Genomic DNA, 27,889 nt, shown 5'->3' on the forward strand with positions numbered 1-27,889 from the left:
ACTTTTACAACTATACCTAAGGATGTGAAGATGAAACCTGCCATCCGTATGGAGGTTGTCAAAAGGGCATATCAGCAATGTCAGGAACACTTTCATGTGTGAAATTATAACTTACATCGTTTTTTGTGAGGGATATTGAACTAACAAAGGGCAATATTGGCATCATAATACTAATGCTGTTATTCCTGCAACTACTGCTACTGCTACTATTACTGTCACTGCTACTACTACTACTACTACTAAAGCTGAGACCACTGCTATTAACTCTACTCTTATTGCTACTACTATAACTACCAGTGCTACTACTACTACTAATAAACTTAAGGGTATTAAGGTGAAATGTTTGGGTAATATTGAAACTGTATTGAAATAAATCGAAACACACTATACCAACATAGGGTACCAAGAGGACGTATAAGCAATGCTTCAGAGCCGGTTGATGGTATTAAGTTAAAAATTTCTTCGTGCGTTGAAGGGGATGTTAAAAAAAAGGTGCTATGTGCATACTGCTACTAATGCTTCTGCTGCTACCACAGCTATTGATACTAAACTAGCTAAGAGTATTAAGGTGAAGCTCTTAAGGAATATTTAGGCATATGCTAAACTAAGTAAAAAAAAAATGATGATCAAGTAGATTGTCAATAGGGTGACAAAGCAATATGACAATAATGGCTTGCATTATTAAGTTAAACCTTTCAGGGTAAGTTGCGACAGATCTTGATCTAGCTAGAAGACACTATGTGTATACTGTTAATACTACTTCTACGGTTACTTTAACCAATGACACTAAGGGCACTAAGTTGAAAAGTTTACGGGGAGTTTACTATACACAAAAAAACTATACACATGCAAGTATTAAAAGGGCATATAAGCAATATCATATGCAGCGCTACTCTATCATAGCAAGTAATATCATTGATATTTTAAGGGACCTAATTTGATTGGAAATTTGAACATCTACTTCCCTTTTTGAAATTCAGAAGAGATTGGAGGGCAACCAACCCTCTTCTTTAGCTCATAATTCCCCAAACACTTCTAATAAAAATTTAAAATAGCCATTTTATTCAAAATAGCTGAGCGGTCTTGCAACTGTATCTCTAGGGCTATTGCGTTGGTGAACCCCCTCCCCCCATAGTTATGTAATTTTTCCATTATGTTTAAAAACTAAATGTTGCCGTAAGATTAAATACAAAAGAACTGTCTGCATACTGATTGCCAATAAGACTTCTCAACAGTGTCCCAAGACCGAAGTTCAAACTCGAACATAAAGTTTGAACATAAGTTCAAACTTTTGGGGCTACCTCTATTACTACTTCTGGTCTTAAAGTTTAACTAAATCAAAAGAGTTTAAGTTTATCCAAGCTGCCAAAGAGTATAGGCCTAGATAGTATTTTGTGAGTGGTAACAATTTTTATGTTTTAGGTCAACTGGACGAGGTCTAAAACTAAATTAAAAACTAGTATTTGTTTACAGATTTTTAAAAGGGTGTATAGTGTTCAAATTTGTTGAAAAATTTCTCTAGCATACAAATAGCAGGCCAAACTATAAATTCTTAAATAAAAACCGAAAAGTTTTAAAGTGTTATTTTCTTTTTCCCTGAAGAGACTATGTTATTATAAAACGAACAGAAATTAATTTAAAAAAAATTCACAAAATAAGTTTTTCAAAGAAAAGTAAGGAACTCTATTAAACGAAAAATGAGCAAAAATAAAATCAAATAATCTACCAAGCGTAAAACAGTGACAAATCAGCATCGATAAATAAATGAAACCCAAAAAGAACAGAAATAACAATAAATGACCGAGTCAAACTCAAAACGATTAGAAATTAACATGAATAGGGCTCAAAACCCCCTATGCCTTCCCAAGGCAAGAACACAATTTGCACTTTACTAATTTTTTTTATATGTTTTCACTTTTGTATCTTTAATAAATCAACTTTTATTAACATTTTAAGGATTGATGGTCAGCAAATGTATATAAATTGACAATACACATTCATTTGTATTTTTCAGTAAAGTGAACATTATGTTCTGGTATGTGGAAGGCATAGGGGGTTTTTGGTCCTACTCATGTTAATATCTGCTCGTTTTGAGTTTGACTCGGTTATTTATTGTGATTTATGCTCGTTTGGGGTTTAATTATTTATCGATATTGATTTGTGGTAGTTATATGCTTGGTAGGCTATTCGACTTTATTTTTGCTCATTTTTGGTGTAATAGAGTTCTTTACTTTTCTTTGAAAACTTATTTTGCGGAAAAAGTTTTGTTATTTGATATATACAAGGATAGGATCTAAAATACCCAAGGGCTCATCCCCTTCTCAAATTTTCATCTAAAATTGAAAATTCGGTCGACACATCCTCTTCCCTTCTTAAGACCATACTGTTCTCCTATTAAGCATTATCTACAACACTGAAAGTCTAAAAACTACCATCATACTATGCAGTTTGCTTCATATAGAAACCAACCAATTGTCTCTATAATTACCATTCTCACTCTTATCACATTTTTTCATAGAAGAGTTTAATTAATATTTTCTAAGATATCAATATAGTTATCCTGTTGAAAAAAATCCTATTCATAGTTTATAGTAGGTTTTACCTATTTTCACGTTCACCATAAAAAAAAACTCATTTACCACACTATCAGCACTAGGGGCCTTATTATTTTTTAATAATTTTAGTATTGTCTCCAATTCTTCTTTACAAAACGAAACTTTCCTCACTCACAATATAGCGTTTAGAATTTCGTTCTGATTGTCGTGTAGGCTATTGAAAATCCATGAATATGAATAAGTTAAATACGTGAATATAACCATTTATCAATAATGTTATCTTTCTTATAGGCATGGGTGCAAAATGCCTATCTCTTTGGTGAAGAGTTGGAAGAATAGACCAAGTTCTGAAAAAAAAAGTCAATAACAAAAAAAAAACAAAAAACAAAAAAACAAACAAACAAAAGGAAACAATGAGAAGTCATCGGATAAATTATATGATATCTCGGAGGTGCACGCCTGAAAAACCCTTTTTTATGTCCCTATGCGAATGCCTAACTGACCCATTTCAAAGTCAAGAAACTTTACAAAAAGAGGCAAAAAGATTTCTCATTTTAGCATAAATAATGGTTTTAAGTGTTGTTGGTAATTGTTTTTCAGATTAATCTTATTAATATAAAATTTAAAAATAGAATAATTTTTGAGTTCTTCGACACTGAAAACTAAAAAACGTGTAAATTAAAATAAAGTAATACAAACTGAAAAATATTTAAACAAACAAAAAGTAAACAAAGAATCGATTGGTTTGACTTCTAAAGACTAATTTTTATTGATTTTGGAGAAGTCACAGGTGAACAATACGGCTACATACCAAGACGATATGCATTTCCCTTGAATTGTGTCGAAAGTTTATTTACAGCACTCAAGCGCTCAAGTATGACTGCCGGTCCTCTCAAAAGTTCTTACAGTATCTATTCCTTACCTCTTCAGCACTTATTTGTTTTCTTTACTTATTATTCCCACAAACCTGTGTAAAATGCTAATAAGCACCTACTGCTGGTCAATGAACTATTACTATGACGTCTACCTTTATAACAAAATAACATTATCGCCCACAATGATTTCAAAACTTGTACATAGTGCGCTTTAACGTTAACTGATGGTCAACGAACTATTATCCTAACATTTGCCTTCAATGCTAAATAATTTTCTTGCCAAATAATAAATTTCAGTTGGATATAAATTATCTTAAGATCTTTTTATCTTACAAGTTAAGATTGTATCAAGCTTCTAACCCGAAGATCAGCCCTTTTATTTCTGAAAAAAAAAATCAAAGTACTTATGGCACGATTCAGGAGCTACTCCCAATTAAAGTATATTTTTGAATTTTATTTTAGCTCAAACTCTTAGAATGATATATTCTCATGGCTTCCAAACGTTCACAGGAGTCAGGCAAGGATGCATCTTCAAAGGACAGAAAAAGATGGCTCGTCCTCACGAGTTCCGGTTTCAAAGCCCTTGTGCCTTTATGGCGAAGTGATAATTTGTCTCTACGACTTAAGTCACGGCATTCTAATACTTTATTATCCCCATCACAATATACTCACGTGAAACATGGACGTTGAAGGCAGATGACCAGTGTCAAATCGCAGCGTTTGAAATTAAATGCCTCTACAATATTGCAGGTATTACCTACCGTGAATGAATCTCAAACATCAAACTCCTTGAGCGCTTTAAAATCAAGTCAACAATTCTTACCAGTATTCAACTTCTGCAAATCTAGTGGCTCGATCAAGTAAAACAGATGAGTTAGCTCCATCTCCCGAAAATCATCTTGGAAGGACAAATTCATTGTTTTCGTCCTTGTGGTTCTCTCCCAAAGGGATAGAGGGAAAAATTTGCGCCTCACTGACTTTCCGACCTTCTTCACCTAGCAGAAGACCATGAGGCATACATAATATATATATATAAGCACCATTTTGAACTAAGAGGCCTAAAGACGACCTCCAAGAACAGACAGGGCCTTAGTCAAATAAGTCAAGAAGCTTCAGTTTCCTTAAATCATTTCTTACGACATAATCCCACCCCATCCGGAGATTACCTACTTTTGTCAGGCCCTAGAAAGTGATCTGACAAGGAAACAATTTGCCAATCTTCCACGCTTCGTCCACAAAACGTGTCCTAGCCATTTCGACGTTTCTCTTATGAAAGCCTTGGAATGTGGCATTGAACCTTGCTTTATTGTAGAGCTTGCTGTTAGAGATACGGTAAGTCGGATGGACACCCAAAGCGACCAAATAGGCAATTTCTTTGGAAAGCCTCTAGCATATCTTCCCCCATCTTTCAGAGAGTGAACGCCTCAGAACCATACTTGACCACTGTAATCACTCTGACTTCAAGTAATCTAATATTGGTTCGCAAACTTATAATATTATTCTTCCAAACTTTTATCAAGTGTAAAAAAAAACACACTGGGCCTTGGCTATTCTATTTGTGACATTTTCATTGCACTCACCGCCTTTTCTGATGATTCATCTAAAAAAAATCCACAAAACAAGTTTTTCAAAGAAAAGAAAAAAGCTGCATTAAACGAAAAATTAGCAGAAATAAAGTCAAAATAATCTTCCAAGCGTAAAACTACCACAGATTCACTATCAATAAATAAATGAAACCTAAGACGAACAGAAATTACAATTAATAACTGAGTCAAACTCAAAACAAGCAAAAATTAACATGAGTAGGGCTGACAACCCCCATCCTTTCTCAAGACAAGAACATAACTTGCACTTTACCGAAAAACAAACACAGCTTAATCGTTTCCACTTTTTTGTCTTAATAGATCAAAAATAACTGAAACTTTAAGAAATAAATATCAATTTATGTATATTAAACTGACAATAAAAAGGTAATCTGTTTTTGTTTTTTTTTCTAGTAAACTGAAAATTATGTTCTGGTCCTTAAACGGTAGGAAGGGGGTAATTTTTTTTTGTAATTTCTGTTGGTTTTGGGTTTAGTTTATTTATTGATGATGGTTTGTGGTAGTTTTTGTGCTTGAAACAATATTTGACTTTATTTTTGCTCATTTTTGGTTTAACGGAACACTTCATTTTTCTTTGTAAAATTTGTTTTGTAGAAAAAGCTTTAAAGTTAATTTCAATTTGTTTATTATTGACGCAGATTTTTGTTGAAAAAATGTTCTATATCTATACCGTTTCATAGGCAGCACAATAACGCTGCCTAAGTAAATAACGATGTTGGAAAAATGTATTATTATAGTTATTTTTTTGGTCTGTTTGTTTGTCTTAAAACGGGCGCTTCGTATTGCAGGAGTTGTCGTAAAAGCTTCAAAAAGGGTTCATTCGATTAAAAATGGAAAGCGCTAGTGCTCTTTTTATAGTTTAAAGTAATTGGAGGGCAACTAACCCTCTTCCTCCACTATTTCCTAAAAAAAACCTAATAAAAATTTTTAGATAATAATTATGTTCAACGTAGTTGAAGGGTCCGAAACTTATGTCTTTGAGTAAGACAACCCCCCCGAGCTCTCAGGACAAAGATTGTAAGTTATGCCCTGGGGGAATATAAGGTTTTTATAGAAAGTGTTATCCAAAATTTTTTAGAAAGAGCTTATTCGATTGGATTTTGAGAGGGCTAGTCGCTTTTTTAATAGTCAAAAGTGATCAGAGGACGAATACCACCCCATCCCAATCATTTCCTCAAATACTGCCGATCAAAATTTTGATATAACCATTTTGTTCAACGTAGCTGAAAGGTCAGGAAATTATGTATTTTAAGATACAACCATCCCCCCCCAGTGCCCTCAGGACAAGGGTTTTAATTTATGCCTTAGGGGCGTATATGGGTTTTATAGAAAGTGTTGTCATAAAAACTTCAAAAAGAGCACCTTCTACTGGAAATTGAGTGAACTAGTTCCCTTTTTATTAGTCAAAACTGATCGAATGGCAAATACACCCCCCCCCTCCACGCCCATCATTTCCCCTATCATTTCCAATCAAAATTTTGATATAACCAATTTGTTCAACATAGTTGAAAGTTAATTTCTTAAACCACATTGGCTTGACATCACATAAAGAAAGAAAAACGAGCAAAAATGGGGTTTTTATAGGCCAAATGACGATACTGAAAAAACAAAGCGAATATTTCGAGAGGACAAACGCCTCTCTTCTTCAGCGCGAAACGAATGCTCGCTAAAAATGCGAAAAATGCTCGCTAGTATCCGTCGATGGCAGTTCATGTTTTTTTTGGATTTTGTGCAAATCGCGGATATTGGCGAATAACTCGCTTTTATGGTTGTTAGGTAGTTGGTTTTAATTCTTTTAATTTTTTTCTTTTATTTATACATCGTTTATTTTCTCGCTGAATAATAGAGTCGTTTGTCCTCTCGAAATATTCGCTTTGTTTTTTCAGTATCGTCATTTGGCCTATAAAAACCCCATTTTTGCTCGTCTTTCTTTCTTTAGTTGAAAGTTCCGGTAATCGTGTCTTTAAGGATGACATATCAAAGATAATTTCTTAAACCACATTGGCCTGACATCACATAAAGAAAGAAAAACGAGCAAAAATGGGGTTTTTATAGGCCAAATGACGATACTGAAAAACAAAGCGAATATTTCGAGAGGACAAACGCCTCTCTTTTCAGCGCGAAACGAAACGATGTATCAATAAAAGCCAAAAATTAAAAGAATTAAAACCAACTACCTAACAACCATAAAAGCGAGTTATTCGCCAAGCGAGTGGATTTTGTGCAAATCGCGGATATTGGCGAATAACTCGCTTTTATGGTTGTTAGGTAGTTGGTTTTAATTCTTTTAATTTTTGGCTTTTATTGATTCTTCGTTTCGTTTCGCGCTGAAGAAGAGAGGCGTTTGTCCTCTCGAAATATTCGCTTTGTATTTTCAGTATCGTCATTTGGCCTATAAAAACCCCATTTTTGCTCGTTTTTCTTTCTTTCTGTGATGACATATCCCACCCCCCACCCCGTATCCCCAAGGGCAAGGGTTGTAAATTAAGATCTGGGGGAATATAAGACTCTTAGAGAAAGCGTGGCCATATAAATATCAGAGGGGGCTCATTTGATTGGTAATCAGAAGCTCTAGAATACTTTTCAAGAGTCAAAGTGATCAGAGGGCAGCTAAGCCCCTTCTCTCGCAAACACGTCGTATAGTCTCGAGCTATTTTATTCAAAATTTTCTAAATATCATGTAATAAGGCTTTGGGGGTTAAAACAAACCCCCAGAGCCTCAGGGCAATGGTTGTAAGTTATGCCCCAGTAGTAAACTATATTGCTACGCAGCGGGGACAAGGTCTGAGGCATGAATATACAATGCAGTTTCAAGGGGACATGGCTTAACACGGCCATTCATCTATTACCACGACCGGTATATGCCTTAGCAGACTGGTTTCAGAGGCAACACCTATTTGTGGGCCAATTAGAGATGTTTCTACTAACGGTAGGCCATATACGATAACTTGATTAGTATAGTAATTGGATTCAAATATAAGGAGTGATTTTCAACGTGTTCAAAGGTTTATTGGACTTTTCTGTAAAATGGTGAACAGCCAAAGCTTTCGGCTATTAGCATCCAATGGTAGGTTTAATGATAGCATATGGGATTTAATTGCTATCAACTGTACAAAAAATATGCTCAGAAGTGTAATAGATTTGACGCCTACAAGAGACCTTAGTATAAGGTGTTCAATAGTTTAATGGGCTTTATATAAAATGCGGGTTTCAGTTGTATGGGAAAATAATCATGTTTTTTGTATCATTTTGCGTAAACTAACTCAATTTGCAAAAAAAAGGTATCTAATAGTGATAAAAAGCTGTATCATACACAAGTACCATTTGAACAGTGTTGTCAATATTAAATGTACTCTAACATTGTAGTATACTAAAAAGTCAATACTAATAGAGTTGTAGATGCCAAGAAAAGAATTTTAATAAAGAAATTCAGAACAATCTTTAGAAATCCTTAGAAATCAAGTAGTGAGACGATCATGAGTATGAACCATCAAGGAGTGCAACCATCAATAATCCTAACCACCAAGGACCTCAACCTCCAAAGGTCTCCGTATCCCCAACCTCCAAGGGGGCCCCCTCCCTCTAAATTTTTAGGCCCCCTCTCCCACTTTTTTTAGATTTTTGTTATTTTTTTTTTTTTTTTGTTTTAACATGGTATTTTTTTGAAATTTTTCTTTACAGGTCTTAGAATGAAATGAAACATACTTAAAACATTAAAAAAAATCACGTTTAATATTTTCCGAATTAAAAATAAGAATGATATAGAAATGTTAGTCGTGAGTTTTACTATTAGAAAAATGTTGTTTGTAGTAGCACTTTTTTTGGGATTGAATTTTTTGAACAGAAACTATTTAACTTTGTTTTTATACGTGTCTTAAAATGACATGAAATATGCTTGCGGCCCTACAAATCGTACTCTAGGCTTGCTCATACACACGACACAGCTTTCCCGCTGTTACTCTATGGCGGGTTATTGACACTACCTAGTTTATTGCATGTATTAAATCAGTATTTCTTACGCAGTGGAAGGATAAACACATATTTCATATCTTTAAAAAAGTGAAGATGAACCATTTTAAGAAAGTTTGTTCACATGATAGTGTTATTGCAGCATTGAATGCTGACAAGGAGAAGTATTTGAACTATGAAACAAGTATAAGTGGTAGAACTATAGGAAACGTATGCGTGCATTGTCATGACAGTGAGGAATTAAATGTCTTTGGAGTACCAAATGAATTCAACTCTTATGATGGTGGATATGCGAGATTGAGATCTCCGGAAATGATTGCACTCAAAGATAATGCCTATAAAAATAAAAGTTGATAAAGAGGGGCATCTTCTTGCTAGTGCTTGTGGTAACATGTTACCCAGTGTTAAACCCTATCGTCAGCTTTCGGGTATTAGCATTCAACGGAAGTTCAAAAGAAGACAGGTGTACTCTTCTACTAATATCATAAACCATATCTTGTCAACGGGGCAGAACTGTTACCTGTGTAAAAATAACGTGATAATAGACAGCAAAATTACCGGAAAAAATAAAAAGGGCATTGCTAGAAAATATCACTAAGGAATATAAAGATGAATCGATGAAAAACAAAGTGCTAGCAAACGTTACTACCATTGATCAAACAGTCAATGAACCAAATAATAGCAAAGATGAAATGCATATTGAACATGTGGATGACCCTCAGTAAAAATGTGTTCACATGATAGTGTTATTGTAGCATTGAATGCTGACAAGGAGAAGTATTTGAATTATGAAACAAGTACAAGTGGTAGCATTATCGGAAACATATGGGTGCGTTGTCATGATACTGAGAGTTTAGATTTCTTTGGAGTACCCAATAATATCAATTATTAACATTCTGGATATGCAAAAGTATTATTTACAGAGATGATTGCACTCAAAGTGAATGTCAACATAAAAATAATCGTCGATGATAGAGAACAACTCCTTGCTAGTGTTGCTGGTAACACATTATCTACTGATACATCCAATCGTTAGCTTTCGGGTATTATCATTCGACGGAAGGTCAAAAGATGAAGAAAGGCCTACTCTTTTACTAATATCATAAACCATATCTTGTCTACGTGCCGGAACGGTTATGTGTGTAAGACTAATGTTGTAATAGACAGTGAAATTGCCGGGAAAATAAAAAGGGCATTGATAGAAAATATCACTAAGGAATATAAAGATGAAATAATGAAGAACAAAGTGCTAGCAAACGTTACTACCATCATTGATCAAACAGTCAATGAATCAAATAATACCAAAGACGAGACGCATGTTGAACCTGTCGGTTACATACCAGTAAAAATTGTGTATGACTCAAAATGGAATAATGATTGTTCTACTGATTACGAATTAAGAGAGGACAATAGCTACAGTATCAAGAGAGAACATAGTGAGCTATTTTATGGAACAGATTCAAAATGTCCAAAGTTGTTCATTGATATTAATAATGTATAATAATATATTTTTGTATTAATATCCTACATGACATTATTTCATTAAAGATATATTATGCATTACATTGATATGTGTTCATTATTTTTAGAATATGCTACCATATCAAACGTTTAGAATGTTTATTTAAACATCGGGGATGTAAGAAAAAATTTGCATAGATCATATGTTGGATAGATAAGTTAACATGTGGAAAATCTAAGTATCAGAATGAATAAATTCTTTATCAACACCTTTTGTCGGATAGGTCAGGGTAAAATTGATAGAATCTAAGTATCAGAGTGAATAAATTCTATATCAACATCCTTTGTCGGATTTGTAGGTTAATATTATCAAAATCTAAGTGTCAGAGTGAATAAATTCTTTGTAAATGTCTTTTGACAGATAAGTTTGATAACACTGACCAAAACTAAGTATCTTAGTGAATAAATTCTTTATCAACTTCCTTTGTTGGATAGGTCGGGACAAAATTGATAAAATCTAAGTATCAGAGCGAATAGATTCCTTATCAACATCCTTTGCAGTAAATGTCAGTTAACATTATCAAAACCTAAGGGTCAGAGTGAATAAATTCCTTATCAACATCTTTTGTCAGAAATATTGTATAAAATTGACAAAATTGAAGTATCAGATTGTATAAATTCTTTATCAACATCCTTTCTCAGATACATTGGATAACATTAACAAAATTTAATTATAAGAGTGAATAATTTTTATCATCATCTTATTTGTCAAATACATCGAATAAAACTGATAAAATATAAGCATCAGATTAAATAAATTCTTTATTGACATCCTTTTGTTGGATACGTTGGATAACATTGACAAAATCTGAATATCAGAGTGTATTATAGGGATTTAATTCTTTATCAATATTTATGCGGACACATAAGATAACATTGAGAAAATCTAAGTATCAAAATGAATGATTGCTTTATCAACATCCTTTGTCAGATATGTCAGATAAAATTGACAAAATCTAAGTATCAGAGAGAATAAATTTTTTATCAACTTAGATACTTAGATTTTGTCAATTTTATCCGATTTACCTGACAAAAGATGTTGATAAAAAAATGTATCCACTCTAACACATAGATTTTGTCAATTTTATCCTATGTATCCGAGAAAAGGATGTTGATATAGAATTTAATCACTCATTCTTAGATTTTGATAATGTTAACCAACGTATTCAGAAAAGGATGTTGCTAAAGAATTTATTCACTCTGACACTTAGATTTTGTTAATGTTATCCTATGTATCCGACAAATGATGTTGATATAGAATTTAATCATTCTGATACTTAGATTTAGTCAATTTTATCCGACGTATCCGAAAAAAGATGTTGATAAACAATTTATTCTTATCCGACAAAAGATTTATTCATTCTAATGCATAGATTTTGATAATGTTATCTTATATAATCGACAACTGATATTGGTAAAAAAAATGTTTTTACGTATGTTATTTAGATGGATATTTGTAGTTTGTCGGTTTTATTAAGCGTAGTTAACAAATGGCCTTGATCGCAGGATTAATCACTGTAATTCCTGGATATTGTAAATTCTATCAAGCGTATCTGAAAATTGACGACGATAATGAATTTATTGGCTCTGATACATAGATTTTGTGAATGTTATCCGATTTATCCAACAAATGAAGATGGTAAAGAATTTATTCACTCTCATACTTAGATTCTGGCAATGTTATTAAACGTATCTGTCAAAAGACATCGATAACGAATTCATTCACTCTGAGACTTGGATTTTCTCAATTTTATCAAGCGTATCTGAAAATTGACGACGATAATGAATTTATTGGCTCTAATACTTATATTTTGGGAATGTTATCCGATGTATCCAACAAAAATAGTTGATAAAGAATTTATTCACTCTGATAATTAAATTTTGACGGATGGACACCCAAAGCAATAAATAGGCAATTTCTGTGGAAAGCCTCTAGCATATCCTCCCCCGTTTTTCAGAGAGTGAACGCCTCAGAACCATACTTGACCACTGTAATCATGCTGACTTCAAGTAATCTAATATTGGTTCGCAAACTTATAATTTTATTCTTCCAAACTTTTCTCAAGTGCAAAAAAACACACTGGGCCTTGGCTATTCTATTTGTAACATCTTCATTGTGCTCACCGCCTTTTCTGATGATTCATCTAAAAAAATCCACAAAACAAGTTTTTCAAAGAAAAGAAAAAAGCTGCATTAAACGAAAAATTCGCAGAAATAAAGTCAACTATTATTCCGAGCGTAAAACTACCACAGATTCACTATCAATAAATAAATGAAACCTTAGACGAACAGAAATTACAATAAATAACTGAGTCAAACTTAAAACAAGCAAAAATTAACATGAGTAGGGGCTGACAACCCCAAAGCCTTCTCAAGACAAGAACATAACTTAAACTTTACTGAAAGACAAACACAGCTTAATCGTTTCCACTTTTTTGTCTTTAATAGCTCAAAAATAATTGAAACTTTAAGAAATAAATATCAATTTATGTATATTAAACTGACAATAAAAAGGTAATCTGTTTAATTTTTTTAGTAAACTGAAAATTATTTTCTGGTCTTTAAACGGTAGGGACGGGGTAGTTTTTTTTGTATTTTCTGTTGGTTTTGGGTTTAATTTATTTATTGATGATGGTTTGTGGTAGTTTTTGTGCTTGAAACAATATTTGACTTTATTGTTGCTCATTTTTGGTTTAACGGAGCACTTTATTTTTCCTTGTAAAATTTATTTTGTAGAAAAAGCTTTAAAGTTAATTTCATTTGTTTATTATTGACGCAGATTTTTGTTGAAAAATGTTCTATATCTATACGGTTTCATAGGCAGCAAAATAGCGCTGCCTAAGTAAATAACGGTGTTGGAAAAATGTATTATTATAGTTATTTTTTTGGTCTGTTTAAATGTCTTAAAACGGGCGCTTCGTACTTCAGGAGTTGTCGTAGAAACTTCAAAAAGGGTTCATTCGATTAAAAATGGAAAGGGCTAGTGCTCTTTTTATAGTTTAAAGTAATTGGAGGGCAACTAACCCCCTTCCTCCACTATTTACTAAAAAAAATCTAATAAAAATTTTGAGATAATACTTATGTTCAACGCAGTTGAAGGGTCCGAAAATTATGTCTTTGAGTATGACAACCCCCCAGAGCTCTTAGGACAAAGGTTGTAAGTTATGCCCCGGGGGAATATAAGGTTTTTATAGAAAGTGTTGTCGAATTTTTTTTTAGAAAGAGCTTATTCGATTGGAATTTGAGAGGGCTAGTCACCTTTTTAATAGTCAAAAGTGATCAGAGGACGAATACCACCCCATGCCAATCATTTCCCAAATACTGCCGATCAAGATTTTGATATAGCCATTTTGTTCAACGTAGCTTAAAGGTCGGGAAATTTTGTATTTTAAGATTCACCCCCCTCCCCCCAGAGCCCTCAAGACAAGGGTTTTAATTTATGCCTTAGGGTCGTATATGGGTTTTATAGAAAGTTTTGTCATAAAAACTTCAAAAAGAGCACCTTCTACTGGAAATTGAGTGAACTAGTTCCCTTTTTATTAGTCAAAACTGATCGAATGGCAAATACCCCCCCTCCACGCCCATCATTTCCTCTATCATTTCCAATCAAAATTTTGAGATAACCAATTTGTTCAATATAGTTGAAAGTTCCGATAATCGTGAATTTAAGGATGACATATCCCACCCCCCACCCCCTATCCCCAAGGGCAATGGTTGTAAGTTAGGCCCTGGGGGAATATAAGGCTCTTATAGAAAGCGCAGCCATATAAACATTAGAGGGTGCTCATTCGATTGGTAATCAGAAGCTCTAGAATCCTTTTTAAGAGTCAAAGGGATCAGAAGACAGCTAACCCCTTCCCTCGCAAACACGTCGTATAGTCTCGAGCTATTTTATTCAAAATATTATAAATATCATGTAATAAGGCTTTGGGGGTTAAAACAAACCCTCAGAGCCTCAGGGCAATGGTTGTAAGTTATGCCCCAGTAGTAAACTATAGTGCTACGCAGCGGGGACAAGGTCTGAGGCATGAATATACAGTGTAGTTTCAAGGAGACATGGCTCACCACGGTCATTCATCTATTACCATGACGGGTATATGCCTTAGCAGACTGGTTTCTGAGCCAACACCTATTTTCTGGGCCAATGTGAGATGTTTCTACTAACGGTAGGCCATATACGATAACTTGATTAGTATAGTAATTGGATTTTAATATAAGGAGTGATTTTCAACGTGTTCAAAGGTTTATTGGACTTTTCTGTAATATGGTGAACAGCCAAAGCTTTGGGCTATTAGCATCCAATGGTAGGTTTAATGATAGCATATGGGATTAATTGCTATCAACTGTACAAAAAATATGCTCAGAAGTGTAATAGATTTGACGCCTACAAGAGACCTTGGTATAAGGTGTTCAATAGTTTAATGGGCTTTATATAAAAATGCAGGTTTCAGTCGTATATGAAAATAATCATGTTTTTTGTATCATTTTGCGTAAACTAACTCAATTTGCGAAAAAAGGTATCTAATAATGATAAAAAAAAACTGTATCATACACGAGTACCATTTGAACAGTGTTGTCAATATTAAATGTGCTCTAACATTTTAGTACACTAAAAATTTAATACTAATAGAGTTGTAGATGCCAAGAAAATAATTTTAATAAAGAAATTCAGAACAATCTTTAGAAATCCTTAGAAATCAAGTAGTGAGACGATTATGAGTATGAACCATCAAGGATCGCAACCATCAATGACCATAACCTTAACCATCAAGGACCTCAACCTCCAAAGGTCCCCATTTCTCCAACATCCAAGGGCACCCCCGTCCCTCTAACTTTTTAGGCCCCCTCCCCCACTTTTTTATATTTTTGTTTATTTTTTTTATTTTTTTTGTTTTAACATGGTATTTTTTTGAATTTTTTCTTTACAGGTCTTAGAATGAAATGAAACATACTTAAAACATTAAAAAAATCACATTTAATATTTTCCAAATTCAAAATAAGAATGATATAGAAATGTCAGTCGTGAGTTTCACTGTTAGAAAAATATTGTTTGTAGTAGCACTTTTTTTTGGACTGAATTTTTTGAACAGAAAATATTTAACTTTGATTTTTTACGTATCTTAAAATGACATGAAATACGCTTGCGGCCCTACCAATCGTAATCTAGGTTTGCTCATACACACGACACAGCTTTCCCACTGTTACTCTATGGCGGGTTATTGACACTACCTAGTTTATTGCATGTATTAAATCAACATTTTTTACGCAGTGGAAGGATAAACACATATTTCACATCTTTAAAAAAGTGAAGATGAACCATTTTAAAAAAGTGTGCTCACATGATAGTGTTATTGTAGCATTGAATGCTGACAAGGAGAAGTATTTGAACTATGAAACAAGTATAAGAGGTAGCACTATTGGAAACGTATGCGTGCATTGTCATGACATTGAGGAATTAAATGTCTTTGGAGTACCAAACAAATTCAACTCTTATGATGGTGGAAATGCGAGATTCAAATCTCCGGAGATGATTGCACTCAAAGAGAATGCCAACATAAAAATTACAGTTGATAAAGAGGAGTATCTTCTTGCTAGTGCTTATGGTAACATGTTACCCAGTGTTAAACTTTATCGTCAGCTTTCGGGTATCAGCATTCAACGGAAGCTCAAAAGAAGACAGGCGGACTCTTCTACTAATATCCATTACCATATCTTGTCAACGGGGCGGAACTGTTACCTGTGTAAAAATAATGTGATAATAGACAGCGAAATTGCCGAAAAAATAAAAAGGGCATTGCTAGAAAATATCACTAAGGAATATAAAGATGAATCGAAGAAGAACAAAGTGCAAGCAAACGTTACTACCATTGATCAGACAGTCAATGAACCAAATAATAGCAAAGATGAAATGAATATTGAACATGTGGATGACCCTCAGTAAAAATGTGTTCACGTGATAGTGTTATTGTAGCATTGAGTGCTGACAAGGAGAAGTATTTGAACTATGAAACAAGTACAAGTGGTAGCAGTATTGGAAAAATATGCTTGCGTTGTCATGACAGTGAGAGTTTAGATTTCTTTGGAGTACCCAATAATTTCAATTATTCACATTCTGGATATGCAAAAGTATTATCTACAGAGATGATTGCACTCAAAGAGAATGTCAACATAAAAATAATCGTCGATGATAGAGAACAACTCCTTTCTAGTGTTGCTGGTAACACATTATCTACTGATACATCCAATCATTAGCTTTCGGGTATTATCATTCGACGGAAGTTCAAAAGAAGAAGAAAGGCCTACTCTTCTACTAATATCATAAACCATATCTTGTATACGTGCCGGAACTGTTATGTGTGTAAAACTATTGTTGTAATAGACATTGAAATTACCGAGAAAACAAAAAGGGCATTGATAGAAAATATCACTAAGGAATATAAAGATGAATTAATGAAAAACAAAGTGCCAGCAAACGTTACTACCATCATTGATCAAAAAGTCAAAGAATCAAATAGTACCAAAGATGAAACGCATGTTGAACCTGTCGGTTACATAACAGTAAAAATTGTGTTTGACTCAAAATGGAATAATGATTATTCTATTGATTACGAACTAAGAGAGGACAATAGCTACAGTATCAAGAGAGAACACGGTGAACTATTTAATGGAACAGATTCAAAATGTCCAAAGATGTTCATTGATTTTAATAATGTATAATAATATATTTTTTGTATTAACATCCTAAATGAAGTTATTTCATTAAAGATATATTATGCATTACATTGATATGTGTTCATTATTTTTAGAGTATGCTACCATATCAAACGTTTAGATTGTCTATTGAAACATCGGAGATGTAAGGAAAAGAATTTGCATAGATCATATGTCGGAAAGATAAGTTAAAATGGGGAAAATCTAAGTATCAGAATGAATAAATTCTTTATCAACACCTTTTATCGGATAGGTCAGGATAAAATTGATAGCATCTAAGTATCAAAGTGAATAAATTCTATATCAACATCCTTTGTCGGATTTGTGGGTTAACATTATCAAAATCTAAGTGTCAGAGTGAATAAATTCTTTGTAAATGTCTTTTGACAGATACGTTTGATAACACTGACCAAAACTAAGTATCTTAGTGACTAAATTCTTTATCAACTTCTTTTGTCGGATTGGTCGGGATAAAATTGATAAAATCTTAGTATCAGAGGGAATAGATTCTTTATCAATATCCTGTGCCGGAAATGTCAGTTAATATTATCAAAACCTAAGGGTCAGAGTGAATAAATTCTTTATCAACATCTTTTGTCAGATATCTTGGATAAGATTGACAAAATCGAAGTATCAGATGGAATAAATTCTTTATCAACGTCCTTTCTCGGATGTATTAGATAAAATTAACAAAATTTAAGTATCAGTGTGAAAATTTTTTATCATCCTCTTTTTTGTCAAATACATCGGATAAAATTGATAAAATATAAGCATCAGATTGAATAAATTCTTTATTGACATCCTTTTGTAGGATACGTTGGATAACATTGACAAAATCAGAGTGTATCATAGTGATTAAATTTTTTATCAACATCTTTTGACGGACACATAGGATAACATTGAGAAAATCTAAGTATCCGAATGAATGAATGCTTAATCAACATCGTTTGTCAGATATGTCGGATAAAATTGACAAAATATAAGTATCAGAGAGAATAAATTTCTTATCAACTTAGAAACTTAGATTTTGTCAATTTTACCCGATTTACCTGACAAAAGATGTTGATAAAAAAGATTTATCCACTCTAACACTTAGATTTTGTCAATTTTATCCTATGTATCCAAGAAAAGGATGTTGATATAGAATTTAATAACTCTGATTCTTAGATTTTTATAATGTTATCCAACGTATTAGAAAAGGATGTTGCTAAAGAATTTATTCACTCTGAAACTTATATTTTGTCAATGTTATCCTATATATCCGACAAATGATGTTGATATAGAATTTAATCATTCTGGTACTTAGATTTTGTCAATTTTATCTGACGTTTCCGACAAAAGATGTTGATAAACAATTTATTCTTATCCGACAAAAGATTTATTCATTCTAATGCATAGATTTTGTCAATGTTACCCGACGTATCCGACAAATGATGTCGATAAAAAAAATGTTAATAAAGAATTTATTCACTCTGATACTTAGATTTTGTCAATGTTATTAAACGTATCTGTCAAAAGACATTGATAACGAATTTATTCACTCTGATACTTGGATTTTCTCAAATTTATCAAGCGTATCTGAAAATTGACGACGATAATGAATTTATTGGCTCTGATACATAGATTTTGTGAATGTTATCCGATTTATCCAACAAAAGAAGCTGATTAAGAATTTATTCACTCTCATACTTAGATTTGACAATGTTATCCGACATATCTGAGAAAAGAAGCTGATAAAGAATTTATTCAATCTGATACTTAGATTTTTATCATTTTTATCCAGATAACGGATATATCTGGCCTAGGATGTTGATAAAGAATTTATTCGCGCTGATACTTAGATTTTGTCAATTCTATCCGATATATCCGAAAAAGGATGCTGATAAAACATTGATTTATTCTCATACTTAGATTTTGTCAATTTTATATGTTACATCTGACAAATATGTCGATAAAAAATTTATTGTCCCTAATACTCGGATTTTGTGAATATTATCCGATTTATCCAGCAAAAGAAGTTCAGATAGAATTTATTCACTCTGATGCTTAGATTTTTTCAATTTTATCCGACATATCTGACAAATGATGTCGATAAAGAATCCAACTTTTGCAAGTCTCTCTCCCTATGACTGTGTGTCTGTACGGGTGTGCTGCCATCTATAACCGGTCTAACCTAAATTCAACGAAACGATGCATAAAGTCAAAATGAATAGAACTTGGATTTTATGAATTTTTTTGATGTATCTGATAAAAACGTTGAAAACGAATTTATTCACTCTGATACTTAGATTTTGTCAATTTTATCCAATGTATCTGACAAAAGATGATGATAAAAAAAAGTTATTCACTCTGACATTTAGATTTTGTCAATTTTATCCTATGTATCCGAGAAAAGGATGTTGATATAGAATTTAATCACTCTGATTCTTAGATATTGATAATGTTCAGAATTCAGTAAAGGATGTTGATAAAGAATTAATTCACTCTGACACTTAGCTTTTGTCAATGTTATCCTATGTATCCGACAAAATATGTTGATATAAAATTTTATCATTCTGATACTTAGATTTTGTCAATTTGATCTGACGTATCCGACACAAGATGTTGATAAAGAATTTATTAATTCTAATACATAGATTTTGTCAATGTTTCCGATGTATCCGACAAATTAAGTCGAAAAAAATGTTAATAAAGAATTTATTCACTCTGATACTTTGATTTTCTCAATTTTATCCTGATAATCGATGTATCCGGCATAGGATCTTGATAAGGAATTTATTCGCTCTGATACTTAGATTTTGTCAATTTTATATCCTACGTATCCGAGAAAAGGATGTTGATATAGAGTTTAATCACTCTAGATTCTTAGATTTTGATAATGTTATCCAACGTATTCAGAAAAGGATGTTGATAAAGAATTTATTCACTCTGACATTTAGATTCTGTCAATGTTATCCTATGCATCCGAAAAATGATGTTGACATAGAAATTAATCATTCTGATACTTATATTTTGTCAATTTTATCCGACGTAACCGATAAAAGATGTTGATAAAGAATTTTTTCATTCTAATACATAGATTTTTTCAATGATATCCCACGTATCCGACAAATGAGATCGATAAGAAAAAATTATTATTCAACAAAAGAAGTTTATAAAGAATTTATTCACTCTTATACTTAGATTTTGACAATGTTATCCGACAATTCTGACAGAAAATGGCGATAAAAAATTTATTCAATCTGAAACTTAGATTTTGTCAATATTATCCAGATAACTGATTTATCCAGCACAGGATGTTGATAAAGAATTTATTCGCTCTGACACTTAGATTTTGCCAATGTTTATCCGACATATCCGACAAAGGATGTTGACAAAGCATTTATTAATTCTGATACTTAGATTTTGTAAACTTAAACGTTATATCTGACGAAGATGTTGATAAAAAATTTATTCTCTCTGATACTTAGATTTTGTGAATGTTATCCGATGAATCCAATAAAAGAAATTGTTAAAGAATTTATTCACTATAATACTTAGATTTTGTCAATGTTATCTGACATATCTGACAAAAGAAGTCGACAAAGAATTTATTCAATCTGATGCTTAGATTTTATCAATTTTATCCTATGTATCTGGCATATGATGATGATAAAGAATTTATTTGCTCTGATGCTTATATTTTGTCAATTTTGTCCAACATATCTGACAAAGGATGTTGATAAAGCATTCATTAATTCTGATACTTAGATTTTCTCAATGTTATCCTATGTGTCCGTCAATAGATGTTTATAAAGAATTTAATCACTCTGATACACTCTGAAACTCAGATTTAGTCAATGTTATTCAACACATCCAACAAAAGGATGTCGATGAAGAATTTATTCAATCTGATGCTTCTATTTTATCAATTTTATCCAATGTATTTGAAAAATAAGATGATGATAAAAATTATTCACTCTGATACTTAGATTTTGTTAATGTTATTCAATGCATCCGAGAAAGGATGTTGATAAAGAATTTATTCAATCTGATTCTTCGATTTTGTGAATTTAATCCGATGTATCTGAAAAAAGATGTTGATAAAGAATTTAGTCACTCTGACACTTAGGTTTTGATAATGTTAACTGATATTTCCGGCAAAGGATGTTGATAAAGAATCTATTCGCTCTGATACTTATATCTTATCAATTCTATCCTGACCTATCCGACAAAGGAATTTGATTAGGAATTTATTCACTGTGATACTTAGATTTGGTCAGTGCTATCAAAAGTATCTGTCAAAAGACATTTACAAACAATTTATTCACTCTGACACTTAGGTTTTGATAATGTTAACCCACATATCCAACAAAGGATGTTAATATAGAACTTATTCACTCTGATACTTAGATTCTATCAATTTCATCCTGACCCATCCGACAATAGGTGTTGCTAAGGAATTTGTTCATTCTAATGCATATTTTCCCCATGTTAACTTTTCTATCCGACATATGATGTATGCAAATTCCTTTTCTTACATCCCTGATGTTTCAATAGACATTCTAAACGTTTGATATGGTAGCATACTCTAAAAATAATGAACACATATCAATGTAATGCATAATATATTTTTAATGAAATAATGTCATGTAGGATTTTAATAAAAAAAATATATTATTATACATTATTAAAATAGATGAACAACTTCGGACATTTTGAATCTGTTCCATAAAATAGTTCACCATGTTCTCTCTTGATACTGTAGCTATTGTCCTCTCTTAGTTCGTAATCAGTAGAATAATCATTATTCCAATTTGAGTCATACACAATTTTTACTGTTATGTAACCGATAGGTTCAACATGCGTTTCGTCTTTGGTATTATCTGGTGCATTGGCTGTTTGATCAATGATGGTAGTAACGTTTGCTGGCACTTTGTTTTTCATTGATTCATATTTAAATTCCTTAGTGATATTTCCTATCAATGCCCTTTTTATTTTCCCGGCAATTACACTGTCTATTACAACATAATTTTTAAATAATGTAGGATTCCATAGAACATAAAATAGGATTCCATTTTGAGTCTTACACAGGTTTTATTGGTATGTCACCGACAGGTTCAACTTGCGTTTCGTCTTCGGTATTATTTGGTTCATTGACCGTTTGATCAATGATGGTAGTAACGTTTGCTGGCATTTTGTTTTTCATTGATTTATCTTTATATACCTTATTGATATTTTTCTATCAATGCCCTTTTTATTTTTAAGGGAATTTCACTGTCTATTATAACATTATTTTTACACATGTAACAGTTCCAGCCCGTAGACAAGATATGGTTTATGATAATAGTAGAAGAGTAGGCCTTTCTTCTTCTTTTGACCTTCCGTCGAATGCTAATACCCGAAAGCTGACGATTGGATGTATCAGAAAGTGATGTGTTACCAGCAACACTAGCAAGGAGTTGTCCTCTATCATCGACGATTATTTTTATGTTGGCATTCTCTTTGAGTGCAATCATCTCTGGAAATGATACTTTCTCATATCCAGAATGTGTATAATGGAAATTTTTGGGTACTCCAAAGAAATCTAAACTCCCACTGTCATGACAATGCAGGCATACGTTTTCGATAGTGCTACCATTTGTACTTGTTTCATAGTTCAAATACTTCTCCTTGTCAGCATTTAATGCTACAATAACACTATCATGTGAATACATTTTTACTGGGGGGTCATCCACCTGTTCAATATGCATTACATCTTTGCTATTATTTGGTTCATTGACTGTTTGATCAATGGTAGTAACGTTTGCTAGCAATTTTTTTTTCGTCAATTCATCTTTATATTCCTTAGTGATATTTTCTAGCCAAGCCTTTTTTATTATTCCGGCAATTTCGCTGTCTATTATCACATTATTTTTACACAGGTAACAGTTCCGCCCCGTTAACAAGATATGGTTTATGATATTAGTAGAAGAGTACGCCTGTCTTCTTTTGACCTTCTGTTGAGTGCTAATATCAGAAGGCTGACGATAGGGTTTAACCCTTGGTAACATGTTACCACAAGCACTAGCAAGAAGATGCCCCTCTTCATCAACTGTTATTTTTATGTTGGCATTCTCTTTGAGTGCAATTATCTCCGGAGATCTCAATCTCGCATATCCACCATCCTAAGAGTTGAATTTTTTTGGTACTCCAAGGAAATTCCTCACTGTCATGGCAATACACGCATACGTTTCCGATAGTGCTACCACTTAAAACAAAAAAGAATAAAAATAATACCATGTTAAAAAAAAATAAAAAAAAGTTAAAAAAAATGGGGAAGGGGGCCAAAAAATTTGAAGGGAGGGGTGCCACTTTGGAGGTTGGGGATATGGGGACATTTGGAGGTTTAGGTCCTTGATGGTTAGGGTCATTGATGGTTGCGATCCTTGATGGTTCATACTCATAATCGTCTCACTACTTGATTTCTAAGGATTTTTAAAGATTGTTCTGAATTTCTTTATTAAAATTCTTTTCTTGGCATCTACAACTCTATTAGTATCAACTTTTTAGTATACTACAATGTTAGAGCATATTTTATACTGACAACACTGTTCACATGGTACTTGTGTATGATACAGCTTTTTATCATTATTAGATACCTTTTTTTTGCAAATTGAGTTAGTTTACGCCAAATGATACAAAAAACATGATTGATTTCCAATACGACTGAATCCCACATTTTTATATGAGGCCCATTAAACTATTGAATACCTTATACCAAGGTCTCTTGTAGGCGTCAAATCTATTACACTTTTTAGCATATTTTTTGTACAGTTGATAGTAATTAATTCCCATATGCTATCATTAAACCTACTATTGAATGCTAATAGCCAAAAGCTTTGGCTGTTGAACATATTACAGGAAAGTCCAATAAACCTTTGAACACGTTGACAATTACTCCTTATATTTGAATCCAATGACTATACTAATCAAGTTATCGTATATGGTCTACTGTTAGTAGCAATATCTCTAATTGGCCCAGAAAATGGGTGTTGGCTCAGAGAAAGTCTGCTAAGGCATATACCGGTCGTGGTAATAGATGAGTGACCGTGGTAAGCCATATTCCCTTGAAACTGCACTGTATATTCATGCCTCATACCTTGTCCCCGATGCGTAGCAATATAGCTTACTACTTGCCCCAGGGGTACTTAAAGTTTTATTGAGGCGAGGGTTGTATATACTTTAGAGGTGGCTCATTTGGTTAAAATTGGAAGTTCTAGGTCCCATTTAAGAGTAAAAAGTGACGGAGGGTAGCTACCTCCTGACTAATCCTCTTTTTTCCAAACGAATCTAATTGAAATTGTGAGAGAGCGATTTTGCTCAAAATAGTCCAAAAAACATATAACAATGCCTCTAGGATTGACCCAACCACTCAGTGCCTTGGGGATGGTGTTTTAAATCATTCCCTGTGGGCTTATAAGTTGTTTTGGAATGGGCCGTCATATAAACTTCATATGGGGAATTAAGAAGCTTCATTTGGGACTTCTACTATCCTAAAATACGAATGACATTAAGATGAGTCCTTCGGGGAATATTGAGGTGGGTTTTCACTTAAAAAGTAACATATTATGTGTATATATAGGTTGTCAAAAGGATGTATCTCAGGAATCAAGAGAATATTGATTTGGAATTTTCAGGAAACGACAAGGAAGATGATCAATTGACCAAAAAGGCAATATTTGTACGCTACTACTACTGGAGCTACTGCTGCTTGTACTGCTACCACAGGTACTATTACTATTACCACTATTATCACTAAAACTACTACTTCTGTAGCGAGTACTACTAACGGTAAGGATATTGAAAAAAAATATCTGAGTAAACGTTGAGGAGAAAGTTGAACAAAACCAAAACATAGTATGTGTATACAGATTATTGATGCGGGCATATCAGCGTTATTTTTGGAACGGCTTATCCCATCAAAAGGAAACTTCAATGGCGTCATGGTTGGGATGTTTAGTTGACCAAAAATGCAAAATGTATGTGTTACTACTGCTATTGATAATGCTGCTTGCATTGTTGCTACTAATAGTTATAGACTATTGCTGCTACAACTGGTCCTACTACTGCCACTACTATTCTGATACTATTACAATTAAGGTTACACGTATGAACATGGAAAATTTGCAGAATATCGAGGGGGAATTGGAGCTAAATCAAAACAAACTATGTGCATGCAGATTTTAAAAATTGTGAATCTCAAGAATTGATTCGGTTATTCAGTTGAAACTTTCATTTAATTCTTAAAGGGGAAGATCAATTGACAAAAAGCTAATATATGTATGTCACTACTAAAATTAATACCACTGCTACTTTGTCTAATGCCCCTACTGCTACAAAAATTTTCCATCTACTGCTTCGATTTCAACAACTTGTAAGGTTTAGAGTATTAAGGTTAAAAGGGCGTCAAAAGGGTTTCAAAAGCACACATCAACAATATTTTTTTAATAGCTTAACGCGTCAAGATGAAGCTTTCGAGGTATCATGAAAGTGATTTTCAACTGACAAAAAGGCAATATGCACATGCTACTACCGCCATAGACACTGCTGCCTTTACTGCTACTACTCCTAATAATATAACACTAACACTGCAACTACTTTTACTACCACTGAAACTAGTGTGGTAGGCTATTAGTGTTAGTAAGGCTAAGTATATGAAGGTAAAATGTAAGAAAATATTGATGGCAAATTTGAACTAAAAGACAATACGTGCATTTAGATTTTCGTAATTGCGGATCTTTGAATTAATTTGTGTATTAGATTGGTACTCTCAGAGAATGCTTAAAGGAAAAGATCAATTGTACAAAAAGCAATATGTGCACACTACTACTAATAAAACTGCTACCGCAGTTTTATTTAATAGTTTTATTACTACTATTACTATTGCTGCAATTAATACTTCTATCAGCCAATTAATGTATCTTCAGCCAGCAGCTAAAACACTCGGAATTTATCAGCTAACGGAGCTTATTGTATTCAAAACTGCTTTTATCGAATTTTTTACGCTCAGTCAGCAACTAAGACACTCGGAATTTAACTACTAGCTGAGTTTGTTGCATGAAAAAGTGCTTTTATTATTTTTTTTGGTACTCACCCAGCAACTAAAACACTCGGAATTTATCCACTACCTTAGTTTGTTGTTGTCAAAAGTGCTTTTGATTAATTCTTTGATTAATTCACTGTTTAAAAGACTCAGAATTTTCCAAGTAGCTGAGCATGTTGTACTCAAAAATGCCTTAATTAAATGTTTTGATACAGAGTCGGTAATTAAAACACTAAAAATTCACCAGCTGGTTGAGTTTGTTTTAGTCAAAATTGCTTTTATTAATTTCATTTTGTACTTTGTTTAAACGGGAGTCCTATGATATACCCCACTTTTTAGTTTGTTGCATGCACATGTCACGATCATGTGTGCCCTTTGGTATCCGCTGTTCGAAGAAATTCAGCTTGTTGTACTCAAAAGGGCTCTTATTAAATTTTAGACTAAGTCTGCAAACAAAACACTCGGAATTTTCCAACTAGCTGAATATTTAAAATTTTTTGATATGCAGTCAGAAGCTCAAAAGTATCCAAGTAGCTCAGTTTTTTGTATCTGAAAGTGTGCTACATAATCTTATTACATAAACTAAAACACAGTCAGTAATTAAAACATTCAGAGTTTGACAACTAGTTGAGATTGATATACTTGAAAAGTGTTTTATATTTTCAATCAAAATTGTATGTGTGTGTCTATCTGTGCCTTTGTGTGTGTGTGTGTGTCTGTGTTCCTGTGTACCTATGTGCCTCTATGTCTATTCACCTGTGTGTTTGTTTGCCCGTGTGTCTTTTTCTCTGTCTGTCCGCTCTATAAGGTTGAAAAATATTCAATCAAATCAACAACTTTTTTATATTTCAAAACATGTTATTTTCAAAAATGAAATAATAATAACATGATTATCTCACTATTTTCACATACTGATTCAAATCATTGTTTTTAAAATGTTGCACTTTAGTATATACTTTAGGATATACTTTAGTAAACTGTCACACCATGGAGGAGTTCTAGCACTATTTTTCACGAATTGATGTGCCGAAAGCGGAAACTGCTACGCAGTTTGGACTTAACATACTAAAAAAAAGCAACTGTTTAAATGTTGAAAATGAGTTCAATAGTGCTTCAAAGTACAATAGTGGCTTTTAACCTTTGGGTATATCTTTCAGGTTCCTGACTCAGCACCCGAAAATTCTATTGCCATCGCTTTGGGTCCTTCGAAGGACGTGGTGGTCGGTCAGACCGAGCTAGTAGAAAACGAGACGACTCAAAGAGACACTGCGCCTGTCACTGCTCAAGAGGCACAATCTGGACGAGATACGACTTAAGATGAAGAGCACCATCGCTCAAGTGGTCCTACTGATATTTCTTCATCCTCCCACGATCATCCATGTCAACCACAACTGCTACGGTACCCTGTACAGGTTTCAGCAAAAGGCAAGCTAAGACGATCATTTAATATTTCGTATTATGGAAAGCATCCTTGGCTTGAGTACTCAGTTAAGGCAAATTTGGTTTTCTGTTTCTGCTGCAGACACTTTGGCGGCACGTCAACCCTTCGCGGACAGAGATACGGGGCGAGGCCTTTCATTGAGACCGGTG

At 33.2% G+C, this 27,889-nt stretch overlaps 1 protein-coding gene and 1 long non-coding RNA gene across 2 annotated transcripts in view; one reads left to right on the top strand and one right to left on the bottom strand.

Annotated features, from left to right (window-relative positions):
* LOC148953440 (uncharacterized) overlaps nucleotides 1-3,473 on the bottom strand; it is a 40,524-nt gene extending 37,051 nt beyond the window's left edge. The window contains exon 1 of the mRNA XM_089087683.1: nucleotides 3,367-3,473. Within this exon, the coding sequence (XP_088943809.1) occupies nucleotides 3,367-3,381 (15 nt within the window). The 5' untranslated portion in view covers nucleotides 3,382-3,473. The remainder of the gene's footprint in view (nucleotides 1-3,366) is intronic.
* LOC148953441 (uncharacterized) lies at nucleotides 17-27,889 on the top strand. Its single transcript, XR_016141643.1, has 2 exons — nucleotides 17-96; nucleotides 27,457-27,889. It is a non-coding gene; the product is annotated as an uncharacterized LOC148953441 (long non-coding RNA).

The sequence above is a fragment of the Artemia sp. Qi Xiang Cuo genome, chromosome 4, assembly GCF_049724085.1.
Source record: "Artemia sp. Qi Xiang Cuo chromosome 4, ASM4972408v1, whole genome shotgun sequence".
Classification (NCBI taxonomy): domain Eukaryota; kingdom Metazoa; phylum Arthropoda; class Branchiopoda; order Anostraca; family Artemiidae; genus Artemia; species Artemia sp. Qi Xiang Cuo.